This window comes from Metopolophium dirhodum, chromosome 8 (assembly GCF_019925205.1).
Source record: "Metopolophium dirhodum isolate CAU chromosome 8, ASM1992520v1, whole genome shotgun sequence".
Lineage (NCBI taxonomy): Eukaryota > Metazoa > Arthropoda > Insecta > Hemiptera > Aphididae > Metopolophium > Metopolophium dirhodum.
In genome coordinates, this window is record NC_083567.1 from 17,211,990 (window position 1) to 17,228,910 (window position 16,921).

The 16,921-nt window shown below is 30.0% G+C and overlaps 1 protein-coding gene across 1 annotated transcript in view; it reads right to left on the bottom strand.

The window, feature by feature from the left end:
* Positions 1 to 5,055: 5,055 nt before the first annotated feature.
* Positions 5,056 to 16,921, bottom strand: part of LOC132951061 (CD63 antigen-like) — a 46,726-nt gene continuing 34,860 nt past the window's right edge. The window contains exons 3-5 of the mRNA XM_061022755.1: positions 15,847 to 16,017; positions 14,870 to 15,082; positions 5,056 to 5,686 (exon numbers count right to left, since the gene is read on the bottom strand). Of these exons, the coding sequence (XP_060878738.1) occupies positions 5,612 to 5,686; positions 14,870 to 15,082; positions 15,847 to 16,017 (459 nt within the window). The 3' untranslated portion in view covers positions 5,056 to 5,611. The remainder of the gene's footprint in view (positions 5,687 to 14,869; positions 15,083 to 15,846; positions 16,018 to 16,921) is intronic.

Sequence of the window (16,921 nt, forward strand, 5' to 3'; positions counted from 1 at the left end):
TTTTGGGCATATATTATATAAATCCATTGCCTACTGAAAAGTAACTTAAGGGGCCTCGCTACCGCCGCTTTATTTAGCTAAAAAGACCTAAAGTATTGACAAAATAAAAGTTAGTTAACGTTGTCCGATTTTAATTCTGAAAAAAAACTTGAACTCACCAGAAAATTGTCTATACCTAGATCCTACGAAGCACTTTGTAAAAATAAATTTTATATTATTGTGAATTGTAATTGAAAACTTGAAAATATGAACTTTTTCGAATCATAATTAAATTTAAAATTAATATTAAAAACGGAAAAATGTTTCGTACGATCTACAGAAATTTTTCTGCTGCATTCAAATATTTTTTCAGAGTCAAAATCAGACAGCGTTAACTAACTTTAATTTTGTCAAAACAAATGTATGTTTTTGTAAAATTCGTGTAGTGAAATTTACATAGTTATCGAGTTATTGACATGTGCATGCGCTTACGAGAGAGGATACCCTCATTTAATTTCACTCACACTAATAACCATTTACAGCTAACACATAGATCCCGGGCGGCTACGACTAGATTAGAAATTGCCTAAATGTTGCCCCTTAAATAATGACCGTAGCGAGGCCCCTTAATCAACCAACAAACAACTGGCATGATTAAAATGCTACCCAAAATAACTATTTTTGAATTGTAGGTGGAATGTTAAAATATTTATATTGTATGTTACTGCGAATGTTACGAAAAAAAATATAATGAATAGATGGTAAAGTATAGATAAAAATTAGTGCATATGAGAGATTTTTTTTATAAGCAATTAATGTTCAAATTCTGATAAAATTCATCAAAATCACAAAAATTTGCAAATATTTTGTAGTTAAAAATTTATAAAATAGCTTAAGACTGAACATTTTAAACAAGGTTATTCATAAGTATGAATTCATAATGCAACCGAAAAATGTACAAAATATATAAACTCAGTTTTTTTTACAGACATTTTTTTAACACCAAATGTGTTTGAAGATAGATACTACCATTTTAACGAAGAATACATATTTTGGTTATTTTATTGTAATTCAAAAATACTATTCGTATAATACAACTTACTTTATTACTATAATGATTTATAGTAAAATTAATTTCTTTAATATCAATTATATCATAAAATATAGTAAAACTGACAGAGTGTTTTTCGTAACAATGATTTCACATGAATTCAAATTTAGTACGTACATTACTGCAGTGACCTACATGATACATAACGTACAGCAGAGTGGTACACACTTGCCCACCATTTTTTCAAATATATTATGGAAGTACATATTCGTACTAACTAAATATTTAATATCTCCCATTCTCCATAACAAATTCTGACAACCACGAGGTTACGAGATTGTCATGTGAAACTTTTGAAAACAATAAGTTTATTCAAGTACCTAAGACCTAACCTAACTTTTTCTTCTTCTCCAGCTTTTACAGGCCAATAAGGCCCATCACTGCTTCACGCACCCTCCTCCATTCCTCTATATCATTTGCCAATTCTTCCGGGTTATCAACCTCAAGTATTAGGAAATTCTGGTTGCGGTCGTCTATCCGTGGATACATTTTCTTCGGCTTTCCCTGCAGTGGTCTATTACCTTCTGATTTCTAGTGCAGTGCATCCAAACTTAACCTAACTTACCCGTAAAATGCATAGTATGCGCACCGTCTATCGCTTAGCTACGAAATAACGAAATAAATATTATAATGTTATTCTTGATAAATATTAGGTTTATAGCTACGCTTTTCAGGCCAGTCACAAAAATCGGTCATCACGTAGCAACTCAACGGTAAACACTTCACACAACGTAATAATCACAAACAATATTATTCATTTGGAGTGAATTTTCTTCAGTATTTCACAAACAGATTTTACCATTTGTAAATTTTCAAAGTCGATCGCAAGACGGCGATAAGTCATATGGTACATTGAGTTACAGGCAGATGATCCGGAATCCTGTAGTGAGACTGAAGTGGCCTATCGAAGATTGGCCGGGATTTCCACTTTTTTACATAATATGTACAGGACACCCAATAAAGAGATGGCCAAACTTTAATTAAATATAATACAACCATATATCATTTAACAACTTAAAGTTTTCAATTTCAAATATTTGGTTAACGTTTGCTCTTTGCTGGGTGCCTTGCACATAATATTTTCTATAGGTTCAACCGCGGTTTTTTCGAGTCAACGCACTATATGCACTATTTGTCAGGTCGTATAGTCTATTCAGTATATCTGGTACTGATGAGCTTAGTTTCGCTAGAGTCTAGGAATACCGTTTGTATTTTTATATAAAATAATATGTACGATGTACAGGACACCCAATAAAGAGATGGCCAAACTTTAAACAAATATAATACAACCATACATTGTTTAACGAGTTGAAGTTTTAAATTTTCAAATATTTGGTTAATGTTTGCTCTTTATTGGACGCCCTGCACATATTTTTTGTAGGTTAAACTGTGTGTACGGTTCTTCAAGTCAATTCACCACCGTCAGGTCGTATACATTTTACACTCGGTACCTATACCTGCAGGTCCAGACCACAGTTTTGCTAGGACTCACATTGTTATATATATATTATAATATATTATTATGTACTGTGCAGGATACCCCATAGAGAGCCGATGACCAAAGTTCAAGCAGATATATATAACTCTAATTTAAACGATTCTTTCAAGTTCTATAATATTATGTTCACATACTTGGTTAATGTTTGATCTTTACTGGACGCCAAACACATATTTTTTGTAGGTCTCAAGTGCACGTGGTTCTAGGTATAACCGCACGGCGCACTATAACCATATGATATTATGCATTTGGTCCAGTCGCATGTGCAGTATATATATAAATCGCTGCGTGAAAAACGGAAGCCCGAATTACTTCCGGTATAACATTTGTGAACGACGACGTGTTACACATTATACTTATATTTTGTATTTTTGTTTTTTGGTTCAGTGGAGGTCCGGAGCGTCGGCCCGGCTATAGCAAATCCAGTTGCCGGACGCGCAAAGTAGTTGGAAGTCCTTCGGACTTCCGGTAAATGATTTAATCACACTGATGTTCCAATTTACATGCGAGTAAATCGTTGTTTTTTTTTTGTTTTTTGGCACTCCGTATATGATTGTTGTCATTATGGGACTTTGTGAAAAAGGGTCTACTCGCCGCAGTGATCGGATTGGAAGGACGGCTGAAACAAACAAAAGTGTATAAGATATAAATTAATCATTAATAGACCACTAAATTTCAGCAGTGAGATCAAAATATTAGCAATAACTTTCAAAACTATTAAGTTGATGGAAATAGACAAAATTGTATTACTAAATAAATGCTTGTTTAATGTTTTCATACCTATAACTGAGTATATAGGGTGAATGCCGAAAGGTAATTAATAATTATTTTATAAGTAAACACTCGTGAAGACGATTTATCAACGTCTCTGTAATCAGCAAGTATTTCAAAATGTATTAACAAATATATTTTTCATATAATGTGAATTCATTAAGCAATTTTTTTTTTTTATAAACGATATTTTTATGGTAAATTTATTACTTTTATCAACGACAACGTAAATTTTTAATTTCATATTCCAAAGCAAGATATTTTTCTAAGAATTTCGTTTTATAAGAACAAACCTATTTACACCATTCTACGGTACGATCGTAATATAAACTAGGAGGCTTTAGCGCCTCCCCAGCGATCCTTCACCAGTCACAAACCTCCTCAGATTTTTGTCAAAATATTTTTAATATATTTTGGCGGGGCTCACAGAATATTAGAACAGCCGGCGTCCGTTTGGCGAAGTATTACGCCGTTTAGTCGTGACTACCCGAGCCAGTTGAGACGAACAACCAGAGTGCGCTCTACAATATTAAGTTTAAATACTAATATTTAATAAATATGCATCATATTAACAGTAATTTTTAAAAAAAAGCTGGTAAGTGGATGTCGCTCTGCTGTACAGTAGGTTACAAGTTGGTCAATGTATAATGGATTGTATTAAACTCGAATTCAATGATATAAAATCATTGTATAAGAAAAACGATTCTGAGCGGAGACGGTTAGTCTGGATTTTTTTATATTGTTATTATTAATTATTAATAATTATACCCTGTAAGTTGAATTTCTATTATAATTATTTTTTATTCGTTTCTATGGTGATAAATAAAGCGTTAAAAATTAAAATCCCATTTTTACCGGTTTTTCGTAATTTGTCGGCATTAAATATCTATTGAGAAAATCAAAAAATTACGTTTCTTAAGTACCATCTTGATCCAATTTGCTGAAAGATAAGGTACTATATGTTGAAATCAAAGCACTTCTTCTGGTATATATTTTGTATACTGCAGGATATATATAAAAAAAAAATAAACACCATTGTATAACCACTAGCTTCCTCGCTCCGCTCAGAATCTAAAAAAAATTAAGAAGAATTTTAGAAAATTTTCATAATTTGTACGATTTTGGTATTCCCGTAATCGAACAGAAATAATGTGTGGGCCTGAGGTGGTGTGATGTCAGTCTCACCCGAGGTTAAAACCTATAAGCTCACATCGTGTGCTATAAATACACATTAATTTTAATTAAATTTAGTACGTTATTTGTATGGATTCGTACGATTGTTTTTAAAATGTGTACGATCATCGTTCGGCGGAAATTGAAAATACTTAAAACAACGCCGTATCGTTGATTTTTACCCTTGGGTGGGGCTGAAATCACACCCCCCTAGCCCCACCCATTATTTTTGTTCGATTACGGGAAAACCAAGATCGTACACATTTTGAAAAAGTTCATAGAAATTGCTATTACTAAATATTAGTAAAAACAATTTTCAAAATTCCAAACGGGTGGGACCGGGGCAATGTACGTCAATATATTTTGTAAGCGATGATCGATATCGACAATGAATAAAGCTGCACGGAAGTTTATTTGGAATATTATAATAGGGACAATAGGGTATCATAATCAATTAATGCTACAGTTTGTATAATAATATATTGAATTATATTCAAGAAATGTAAAAAAAAAACAAAAATAATCTACTTGAATACACGGAATAATTTAATAAAAGTTATAATCATAATAATAATATAAATTATAAAATTAAAATTAAAACAGATATTCATTTTTACATTTAATATACCCTAAGATTAAAAAAAAAAACGTGTTTTATACATTATAATAATTATTCCTTTTTTCATACATTATTATAACACGTGTACATATAGGTAATATAGTAATTATTATGATATTTAAATAGTAATCACATTAATAAATCGCAAAAAATAGTATTTTACAAATCAAATATCGTAGCGTCGCGTGCATTTGTTTGTGTGTGAATGTGAGTGTGAGTGTTTGTGTATTATTATATTGTATTAAAGTGACACGAGAAATTAAAATATTTAAAAATTTTAATCATGATTTTGGTTTCGTTGGATGGTTTTGAATCGATACAACAAAAAGGCGTACAGTATATTATTATTGTTATTATTATAAATATTTTAAGAAAAGGAATAGTTTTCCTCGATAGAATGTGAGACGAAAAGTTATACTATTTTGTATAATTGTGTAAGTCGTGTCGCTGCCACATTAAGTTAAGCGTATCCTTGTCTGCGTTCTTCGTTCCGTATGCTGCTCGCCAGGCACAACGCGAAAACGATGCCGATTAGCTGAAACAAAATAACGCGTTTGGTTGAAATAATTATTTTATTAACAGTTTTTGGTTATTAATGCCTACAGTAAATTTAGCCATTTAGAGGGAGAAATTTACAGTGTTTAAATAATCGTACCTATATTGATATTTAGTATCGTTTAATCCCGACATAAATGAGGGCTCTAGTATTTTTTAGGCGTGTTCAACCCCTTTAATAGTGAAAATAGGTATAATAGTACCTATACATTTAAAAATCATATTCTCAAATTGCTTATATTTTTTTTTTTGTCCCGCTTAGGGGGTGTCCTCTGGCCATACGAACTTCTATTTTTCAAATGAGAAACCCCTGTTTTAACTGAAAATTATTAAACAAATGATTATGTACCTATCTAAATCAATATTATAATGAGCATAGTTCCTGCGTTATAAAAATATTTATACTAATAAGGTTAGTAATCCATAAAAATGGTTTTACAGAAATATAAACTATAATATGTAATAGGTAAAAGATATATTATTTATTATACCTACTTGGACCACTTTTACATATTATTCATAAGATCAATAGTAGATACTTACATTTTTAAATCATCTAAGTAACTAAGTCCCTATATCTACTTAACCCATTACCGTAGACATATTATAGGTACTTAGGATACAATGTTATACAACTCAAAAACTACTCGTTCAAGTTTTGATTTAGATACATAAAAATTCTCAAAAAAAATATCTGCAGAAAAATTAAAAGTGAAAAAGAAGAGAAGGGGGGTTCTATTTGAAAAAAGAGTTTGTGTTGTCACAGGATCATTCTTAAATGTTACGAAAATGTTCAAGTACCTATACAAAATTATGGGCTTCAAGTGTATTAAAAAAAAAGGTGGATAAGTGGATGTCGCTCTGCTGTACGGTAGGTTACAAGTGGGTCACTGTAATGGATGGTGTTAAATTTGAATTCAATGATATAATATCATTGTATAAGAAAAACGATTCTGAGCGAAAACGGTCAGTCACCCTATGATATTACCAAGTATATTTGATGATATTATTGTGAATAAAGTAATTTATATATAACCTATTAACGTGGAGCCTTGTTTTAAATTTTCAATCCTTAGCCATAAAAGTTAAACATTTTATAAATTTTTAACCACAAAATAATTAATAAATTATAAATTTGATAAATGTTGTCAAAATTTGAACTTTAAATGCTTATAAAAAAAAATTGTGCAAATGTATTTTTAATATTTTTCAACTGCTATTAAAACGATATATCAGGAGTCTAATATTAAATTTTCACGCTTTTTTACCCAACAAATAAAAATTTATTGATATTTATAGAAAAAAAAAACTAAAAAAATTGAAAACTGACAATGTCCGTAAACAGCTCAAATAGAGTCAAAATATTTTCAAAATTGTATTGTGTATAGAAAATGCAAATATAAACAACCAGTGAAAATTTCATGCATCTACGGTCATTTGTTTTAGAGTTACACCAATAACCAAAATCGATTTTGTTAAAAATCGATTTTGCGTAAAAATTCCCGTTTTTCCTTAATTTTTCTTTTGTTTTTCACATCGCTTTTGAAAACTACTGGGAAATTAAAATTTTGACCTCCCCAATGCACCAACGATATTCACTTTCCCATCGAACAAGATACTGAAGTCGAAAATCGAAGCATTATTTCGACTACTTATCGTGTACACAGACACAAAAATAAAAAAAAAAATAAAAAAAAAATAAAAAAAAAATAAAAAAAAATAAAAAAAAAAAAAAAAAAACACACATCATTGTAAAATCAATACATTCATCGTTTCACTCAGAATCTAAAATCCTAAAATCAGAATTTAATATATTATGTAGGTATAATTAAGGCATACAAATAGGGTGAGCATGCTTAAAAAATGTTTGGTTTATTTTCTATGTAGTTTTGACAACTACAATATAGTTTGGTAGGTTTCTAAAAAATTAAAACTTTTTATATTTATATAAGTTTAAAAAATATTATTTAATTATTAATACCAATAGATAATAAAGACGTGATAATAATATAATATATATATTATAATAAATCATTACGCCGTAGACTTTTCCGACGAAAAGATTATATTTTACAATGGCCGATTATTATTGTGCATTAATGTACATATGTAATTATTGTATTGCTCTTAAGACCAGAAAAACGCCTCAAAAAGACAAAAGAGATGAATAATTTTTAAAACAAAATGTCAACAATGATATCACCTAGGAATGTCCTATATCATACAGATAACGTCAACACACAATATAATTCTCAAACATTACATAATATTATGTAGAAATATATTGTATTTTTAATGATTATTTCGTGTTTGTAAGTCGTATAGGTAATAGGTATATACTAACCGTATTTACTAATTTGGAATATTATTGAATGGGATAAACTGATAACTGACAATTTTGTTCTAAAACCATTCTGTTAATGTATAACGCGGCTATAAAACACTACAATTATTTCGATCGTCGTCTATACAAATTTTAAGTTAACATTTTACAAACCATGAGCACTGCAGAGATAATGTTGTTACCTTTAAATGTTATAACGGGTGTATTGACACTTAAATGTTTAAGCTAACATTAATGTGAACGAACGTAAATTTGTCGTGTTAGGCTTAATAACTTTCAGTTTTTTTAAAGATAAAAAAATATTAAAATAGAAGACCGATTTAAAACTATACTTAAGTACTTTGAATTTTATTATTTAAAAAATTGTCATTTCTTTAGACACTTTAAACTTTCTAAACACCAGCCGTTGATCAGGCAGTGAGGCTCATAGGTAACCTACCTATACTAAAATGTTGTATGCTCCAAAAAACAAAATGTATATATTATAATTATTAATTTATAATTTACAATTTCAAATATATTCTAGTATTACATTCTTTTTGAATAGGTATTTGAAAATGTTCATTAAGGAATGATATAGTTTTTACTTTATATAAGTCTAATAGAAAATAAATCATAGTTGTGGCGTTGAAATCCACTTTGAACCATCCGTATGGACCGTTTATAATTTGTATAACGACATTTTGTAGGTGCATTACCCTGGCACCCCAAGGTCAAATTTTCGACTTGAAAACTGTTGGGTATTATGTTATTTATTATGTAACAATTTGTAACCACAAAAAAAAATTTTGTAATCACACCGGTACCCCCGAAAAACCACTTTACAAGTTCCGGGTGCCAGGGTAACGTTACCCCGGCGCCCCGTGCAACAAAAAATGAAAATTTCGACTTGAAAACTGTTGGGTATTATGTTATTTATTATGTAACAATTTGTAACCACAAAAAAAAATTTTGTAATCACACCGGTACCCCCGAAAAACCACTTTACAAGTTCCGGGTGCCAGGGTAACGTTACCCCGGCTCCCGTACAACAAAAAATGAAAATTTCGACTTGAAAACTGTTGGGCATTATGTTATTTATTATGTAACAATTTGTAACCACAAAAAAAAATTTTGTAATCACACCGGTACCCCCGAAAAACTCGATGTACAATATGTATGATTAGTATTTTATATACTATACGATATCGGACATGGCTTCATAATTGGAGAGCAAGCTATATTTGATGGTCAAATGAAAATGGTCATAATTAATTAGGAGGTACTCATATAAGAAGTTATTTGATATAAAAATGTTGTCTTACAAAATAAATAGTTTGTCATTTATACCAAATCAGTATTAAATATAAATAAGTTTGCTAGTTTGAAAAAGGTTGTTTATATTTAAAAGTAACAGCGAGGAAGGACCAAAATATCTATTTTTATACTGAAATGAAATTATTTCTGTTTCATTGTATATTTTTATAATAATAATTATTATTTATAAATGTCACATGTAATGTGCAGTAGTGATTTGTTTCCTATTTCTATAACCGTTTCCATAGTCAATTTCACCACCGTGGAACGTGGATGTTAAGTACTCTGAGATTTTAATTCAAATATATTAAGGTACATTCAAAAAGTTTTTGTGTATTTTAGTTTATATTTTTTTCCTGTACTGCAAAATAATACATAAACAGATTAACCTATAGTGTACGCTGTATACGGTAAGTACTTCAAATTTTATAATAAAGCATTATTAAAGATAATAAAATAATAATAAATTTACAAAGATAAAAAGGTAGGTAAGTGGATACCGCTCTGCTGTACAGAAGTTGTCGAGTAGGTCACTGTATAGGATTTATTAAATTTAAATTCAACGGTAAATCATTGCATTGCACGATTCTGAGCGTAGATGGTCCATCAGCCAATATTATCTAAGTATATTTCATATTATCGCTATAAAGGTCCTATAATATTATAATATTTTACTATGAGTAATACAACAGTAGGTTGAATTTATTTTTAGAAAAAACATTGAATTTTTAAATGTCATTGTGTTTTTAAAATATAAGAACATACTTTAAGATTTTCTAATAATTAAAAAAAATATTTTAAAATAAATAAAAAATATAACTAAAATCGTTATTCTTGGATCTAATTTCGTCCAAATTTAAATTTAAAATGTCTTTAAAAAAACTATAAATATATTGTTTAGAATTTTTGATTACAATAAAATTAACTTATGAGAAACCTTGTTTCAAATTTTTAATCATTAGCTATTAAAATTGAACATTTAGTTAATTTTCAAGTATAAAATAATTTAAAAATTTTTGTCAAAATATGAACTTAAAATAGATTTAAAAAATATTAGTGCATAATAATACATATTATGTATCTCTAATATTTTTTAACCAAAATTAAAACAACTCACGAGAAACCATATATTAAATTCTCAAGCTTTTCGTAGAAGCGAAAAATATTTTAATAGATATTTATAGAAAAAACTTTTAAAAAAAATCGAAAATGTTCCATTCCAAATTTAAACTTAATACGTGTATAAAAAACGACCATTTTATTATATTTTTCAGATTTTTTTGGAAAAACTTATTCATTATTATAGAGGTGATCACTTACTTACAGCTAATTCAGTTAATACTATCCAAAATGAAAATAATAAATCACAAAAAAAATATTGTAACAAGCAGCAATTTACAGAGATAAATATTAAGAAGAAACGTACAAGAAAAAATATCCCTTCGACTTACAATAGCAAAAATAATGTCATCATAGAAAATTATAAAAATTATGATGACAATGATGACAATGGTGACTACAATTATAAAGGTAATGATGATAATGACGATGATGAAAATGGTGACTACGGTGATGAAGGTAATAATAATAATATTGACGAATATTCAAATGGTGACTACAATTATAAAGGTAATTATGACAATGACGACGATGATAATGGTGACTACGGTGATGAAGGTAATAATAATAATATTGACGAATATTCAAATGGTGACTACAATTATAAAGGTAATGATGACAATGACGACGATGATAATGATGACTACGGTGATGAAGGTAAAAATAAAAATGAAAAATATGCAAATGTTGGTTACGAAAATGAAGGTAATAATAATAATGACGAATATGCAAATAGTGATAACAATTATAATGACAACAGCGGTTACAAGGAAGACGGTAATGACGATAATGATATCGGTAACTTCGCTGTTAGTAATGATGACAGCAACTATACAAGTGATAACAATGAAAAATCTAACGATGAAGATACTCCTACATGCTTACCATGTAGAAGCGGTGACTTTCCAAGTGGTATACACCGGTGTGTTTACTGTAGTAAAGCAGTTCATTTATTTGGCTGTTCAGTAAAAAATAAATTTAGTGAAGAAGGTTTTGGTGAATCGCGGATTTGTTTAACATGTGATGGTAAAAATAAAGAGTCCATGGCAAATGAGGTGTGGATGAAAAAAAAGCCAGTGACGAATTTTCGATCGGCCAAATCATACCTTGTTGCTCAGCCAGGATTTAATCATCTAAATTTAAATGTAAAAAGTCAAGAAAATATTGTTGCGTTTCTAAAAAATAGTAACACGTTTCAGAATAAACCCCTTTTAGTAAAAGGAATAGGCAAGGTTATCTTGAGTAATAGTTGTTCTCCTGATTCGTTGTTAACTATCCTAGCATGCGCTGCTGCAGATAGCGAAATATTCAACAAGTTTCTTTAAAAAAATTCAAAAAAAAATAAAACCGCTCAGTTTTTAATTCAAATGATAAATAATAAAAGTGGGAAAAAAATGTATAATGAACGTATTAGATTACTAGCTCCACACTACGAGTTAAATCAAAATAATATTGTCGGCAATATTAAATTAATGGATGCAATGGATACAATTTCATCAACAGCCAATAAGCTGTTAAAAGGTATGCCATCATACATACAAGTTAACCGGTGTTCCGAACCTAACCTAACCCGATCTTCTCTGTCCAGAATTTTCTTTAGACAATAGATATGAAGTAATATCATTGACTGCTTATGAGGGGAAAATAAACATTCAAGAAAATATTAACAACTTCTTAGATAAGGAATTTATTGAGTGTAAAAGCTGCAAAAGTGAGAGAGTTATAACTGCCAGCATAAAAAACCATTTGTTGATAGAACTACTATCATTACCTACAGGTACTTTATACATTTTTAAATAAAGATAAAGAAAATCAATAAATTTATGTTTTTTAATCATTTTAATTCTTATACATTGTTCTATATTCTCAGATCTAGAAGCATCAATAAGCATATCCAATCTGAGTGATATAGGAGCAATCCAAAACAATTATGCAGGAGAAGTCCATTTGTATTTAGATGATATTCCAAAAACAATAAAAATTAATGATATTTATTTTTTGAGAGGAGCTATAGGGTTTTGTGGACAAGACCGGTGGGGATTAAGAGTGACCACAGGACACTATAAAGCGTTTGCATACAGATCAAATGACCAATGGGAAGTGTATGATGATCTCAGAGATGGCATATCATTAAATACAAAAAAGAAGGAAAATATTGAAATGCTATTGTATTCAAAATAAATTGTAAATATAAAACGTCAACATTTCGAATTAATTTTTATTTAAATATATTCCGTTTCCAATTAATACGTGAGGTGCTCAACAGGCATGTGACATTTATGTAAAATAAAAAAAAACATAGTTATCTTACTACAATTATTAGCAATTAATTAAAAATAATGCTAAAGAACACTTTACTGAAAATTAGAGTGAATTAGTAAAGTATAAGTTTAACTTATTTAACTATAAAAATTGTATTCAATGTAAATAATATAAAAGTATACTAAAATTAAATAAATAAAATTACAGGTAAATCAATATAAATTAAAACGATAGTCTGTCAGTTCATACTACTAAGTATATATTTTTAGTATACATTTATATTGCTGTAATTAATTGTATTAATCGAAACTTCTCTTTAGATCTAAATATATCACCTCATATTTCTCAATTGGTAGTAAAATGAGGCTATTTCAGCAATAATCAATAGTTTGTCAACAATTTGGGAAATCCATCGAAAATTGGATACAATTTTTTTTTAACTTAGAGTTTTGTACAACCTAAGTGTAAAATTGTATTCAAAATTTGTCCAAACATGAAAACTATTTTAATTATTCATTCATAACTTCAAAAACAATGGTCTAAACTCTAGATACTTGAAAATTGAAATGTAAACACATCTATATAAATGTCTTCCAAAATATTGAAAAACACTAAATACATATAATATATATAAAAGGAAGAAATCAATATTTAGGGACCACAAACATAGATGGAAAACTTTTTTTTTGAATTTAAAATGAATGGTTCAAATTGTCAACTGAACTGGACATAAGATATTGAGTTTGGTTCTAAAATCTTAATTTAGAAAAAAAATCCTATTCAACTTCTGAGACTCAGGTAAGCATATAATTCAAACATACAATTTTCAATTAATTTAAATACGAACTAAATAATGAATGTAAAAAGACAGTAGTTCCGAAGCACCGATGTGGTTACAAATTGTTACATAGTAAATAACATAATGCCCAACAGTTTTCAAGTCGAAATTTTCATTTTTTGTTGTACGGGGTGCCGGGGTAACGTTACCCTGGCACCCGGAACTTGTAAAGTGGTTTTTCGGGGGTACCGGTGTGATTACAAAATTTTTTTTTGTGGTTACAAATTGTTACATAATAAATAACATAATACCCAACAGTTTTCAAGTCGAAATTTTAATTTTTTGTTGTACGGGGCGCCGGGGTAACGTTACCCTGGCACCCGGAACTTGTAAAGTGGTTTTTCGGGGGTACCGGTGTGATTACAAAATTTTTTTTTGTGGTTACAAATTGTTACATAATAAATAACATAATACCCAACAGTTTTCAAGTCGAAATTTTCATTTTTTGTTGCACGGGGCGCCGGGGTAACGTTACCCTGGCACCCGGAACTTGTAAAGTGGTTTTTCGGGGGTACCGGTGTGATTACAAAATTTTTTTTTGTGGTTACAAATTGTTACATAATAAATAACATAATACCCAACAGTTTTCAAGTCGAAATTTTCATTTTTTGTTGCACGGGGCGCCGGGGTAACGTTACCCTGGCACCCGGAACTTGTAAAGTGGTTTTTTCGGGGGTACCGGTGTGATTACAAAATTTTTTTTTGTGGTTACAAATTGTTACATAATAAATAACATAATACCCAACAGTTTTCAAGTCGAAATTTTCATTTTTTGTTGTACGGGGTGCCGGGGTAACGTTACCCTGGCACCCGGAACTTGTAAAGTGGTTTTTCGGGGGTACCGGTGTGATTACAAAATTTTTTTTTGTGGTTACAAATTGTTACATAACAAATAACATAATACCCAACAGTTTTCAAGTCGAAAATTTGACCTTGGGGTGCCAGGGTAACGCACCTACATTTTGTGTCTTCACATGTGGCATGTTCTAGTCCTCAATTATATTATAAAGTATACATTATAATGTGACTTATGCATATGTGAAAATTATAGTACATTATAGGATTATTAATACTACCTAATGAGTCGCATTAATGTCAAATAGATTAGGATTAGATGTTGACTAACATAATTATACTAAGTACGTACTTTTAATATAGACGATGATGATATGTAAATTAACGGAAAACAATTTTTTTTATTACATTTACATGATTCATAACTAGTATTTTTTCACAACACAAACCCGAGCCCAATAGTAAGTATAATATTGTAACTAATATTTTAGTTGTGATGTCGTGCTTACCTCACCACCCGCGATTCCCATGATGATCTTGAACAACATGCCTGACTTGTCCTTGACCAAGTCGATAGATTTTTGCAGACAACCAGCCTGCCACGCTTGGGCCTTTGAACACGTCGTCCCTTGGCCACCATCCTCGTGGCAACAAGTGTGCGGTAGAGCGGCCGCGTTGCGTTCGGTCCAATAGTTCGGTCCATCCACACCACAACAGTGGAACTAAAAATACATAAAAACAAATGAATTATTGAACATTGTAATTATTATAATTAAACCTAATTAAAATTATTTCAAACGTGGTGTGTTATATTATTACGATAGAAATTTGTAAAAAATAGCCGTATAGTATATTATTTATGTTTACATAAATATATTACTCTTACAATACTATAACAATCTTACAACACATTACGACACGGACAACTCCGATACATTTATGCGGATATCTGTCTGGATGATCAAAAAACCTACTATCACAGTATCACGCTAAGCAAGCTTTCTCAACCACTTCCTTGAAACTTATGCTATCCATGTGTTTCCATAATACCTCAAAAACAAATAAACATCACAATCTTCTCACATATACCAAATATATTGTTGTAAACAAAACACAAAACTTGGTCCATATACCTCACATCCACCAAAAATATACTGGACTTCGTCAACTATGTATATTATATACATTTACAATTAAAACACTAATATGTTATAGTAAATAACTAATAACTAATATATTAAAACATGTTATCAATGGTAATAATTAGACAAAGTTGTCACGTGTTCTTTGTTAATAAGATAGTATGTATAATATGTTTATTATTTATCGTTTATAGGTCCGCATGTATTCTACATAATCGAAATTTTGTGCATCATTTGAAAACCACGACGACGCAGAATTTCATTTACCTGCGCGGCTTTAAAATATTAACTATAATTCTAAAAAACAAAAAATATATGTATAAATATATATAATATATACTTACGTCATGTTGTATTTCGTCGACAAAAGCGCGCGATTCCGACTTGTTAGAGTAATCTTCAAAAACGGTGTTCAACGATTTTCGAGTGATCGATTCCACTTGTCCCCGGTTCACGTACAAGAAAACTCCGGTGGCCGCCTCCAACAGGAAGAACGCCAATAGGAACATTGCGTACTGAAACGATGTAGTGTAAGTATCATTATAGCGCGTGTATATCATTACTCATTAATATAATATGCGTATGCTGGATTTAATAATAGGTGGGGGGTAAGGGTGGACTATCCAGTTGTGATAGTGTTCTGTGGCCACTGAACCACAGAAAAGAAACAGACTGAAACTATATATAGTGGCGGTAGCACACCGGGATATATATAGACTATCAGAGCCGGGAGTAGCTGAACATTTGACTGTATATTACTAATAAATTTATTTAAAATACTATAAACAGTTTTGAGCCACGATTATTGAACAAAATATATAAGAGGTAATACGATAAGTTCATGATCGAACCATGCAGTTTAAAATATTATGTATAGTAGGTGTGTATAAATTAACAAGTATCCAGTGTCCAGGTTTTAATTAGTCCCTGATAAACGATAATAATAATAATTAGTCATGACTCATGATGAAATAAAATTTGAGATAAAAACATCTGCCCCACTAGGGTCGGTGTGGATTTTAAAGATATAATGAAAAAAATGCTTGCTTAAATTATGCTAATTTACTGCAGTAAGAGATGGGTAATTCCCGGGAACACGTGGGGATTTGTGGGAATCATAAGGCAAGTGCGGGAACGAACTTAATAATAGGTGGTGCGTTAAGTTAACGCATCATAAGGCTAAATAATGGCGTATGTATTTTATTTCAATATTCAATTTAAAAAAAAACTTTTTTCGGTTCACTGTGTCCGTTCGTCGTAATATTATTATAGATCACGTATAAGCGGCAAATGTTTTGATTTGACGTATATAAAACAAAAACAAAATATCGTTTAAACGTAGGTACAACGTGTAATTTTTTGTCCGTACGCACGACTATCAATTTTAATTTATATTTTATTCCGAATAAAATCAACCAT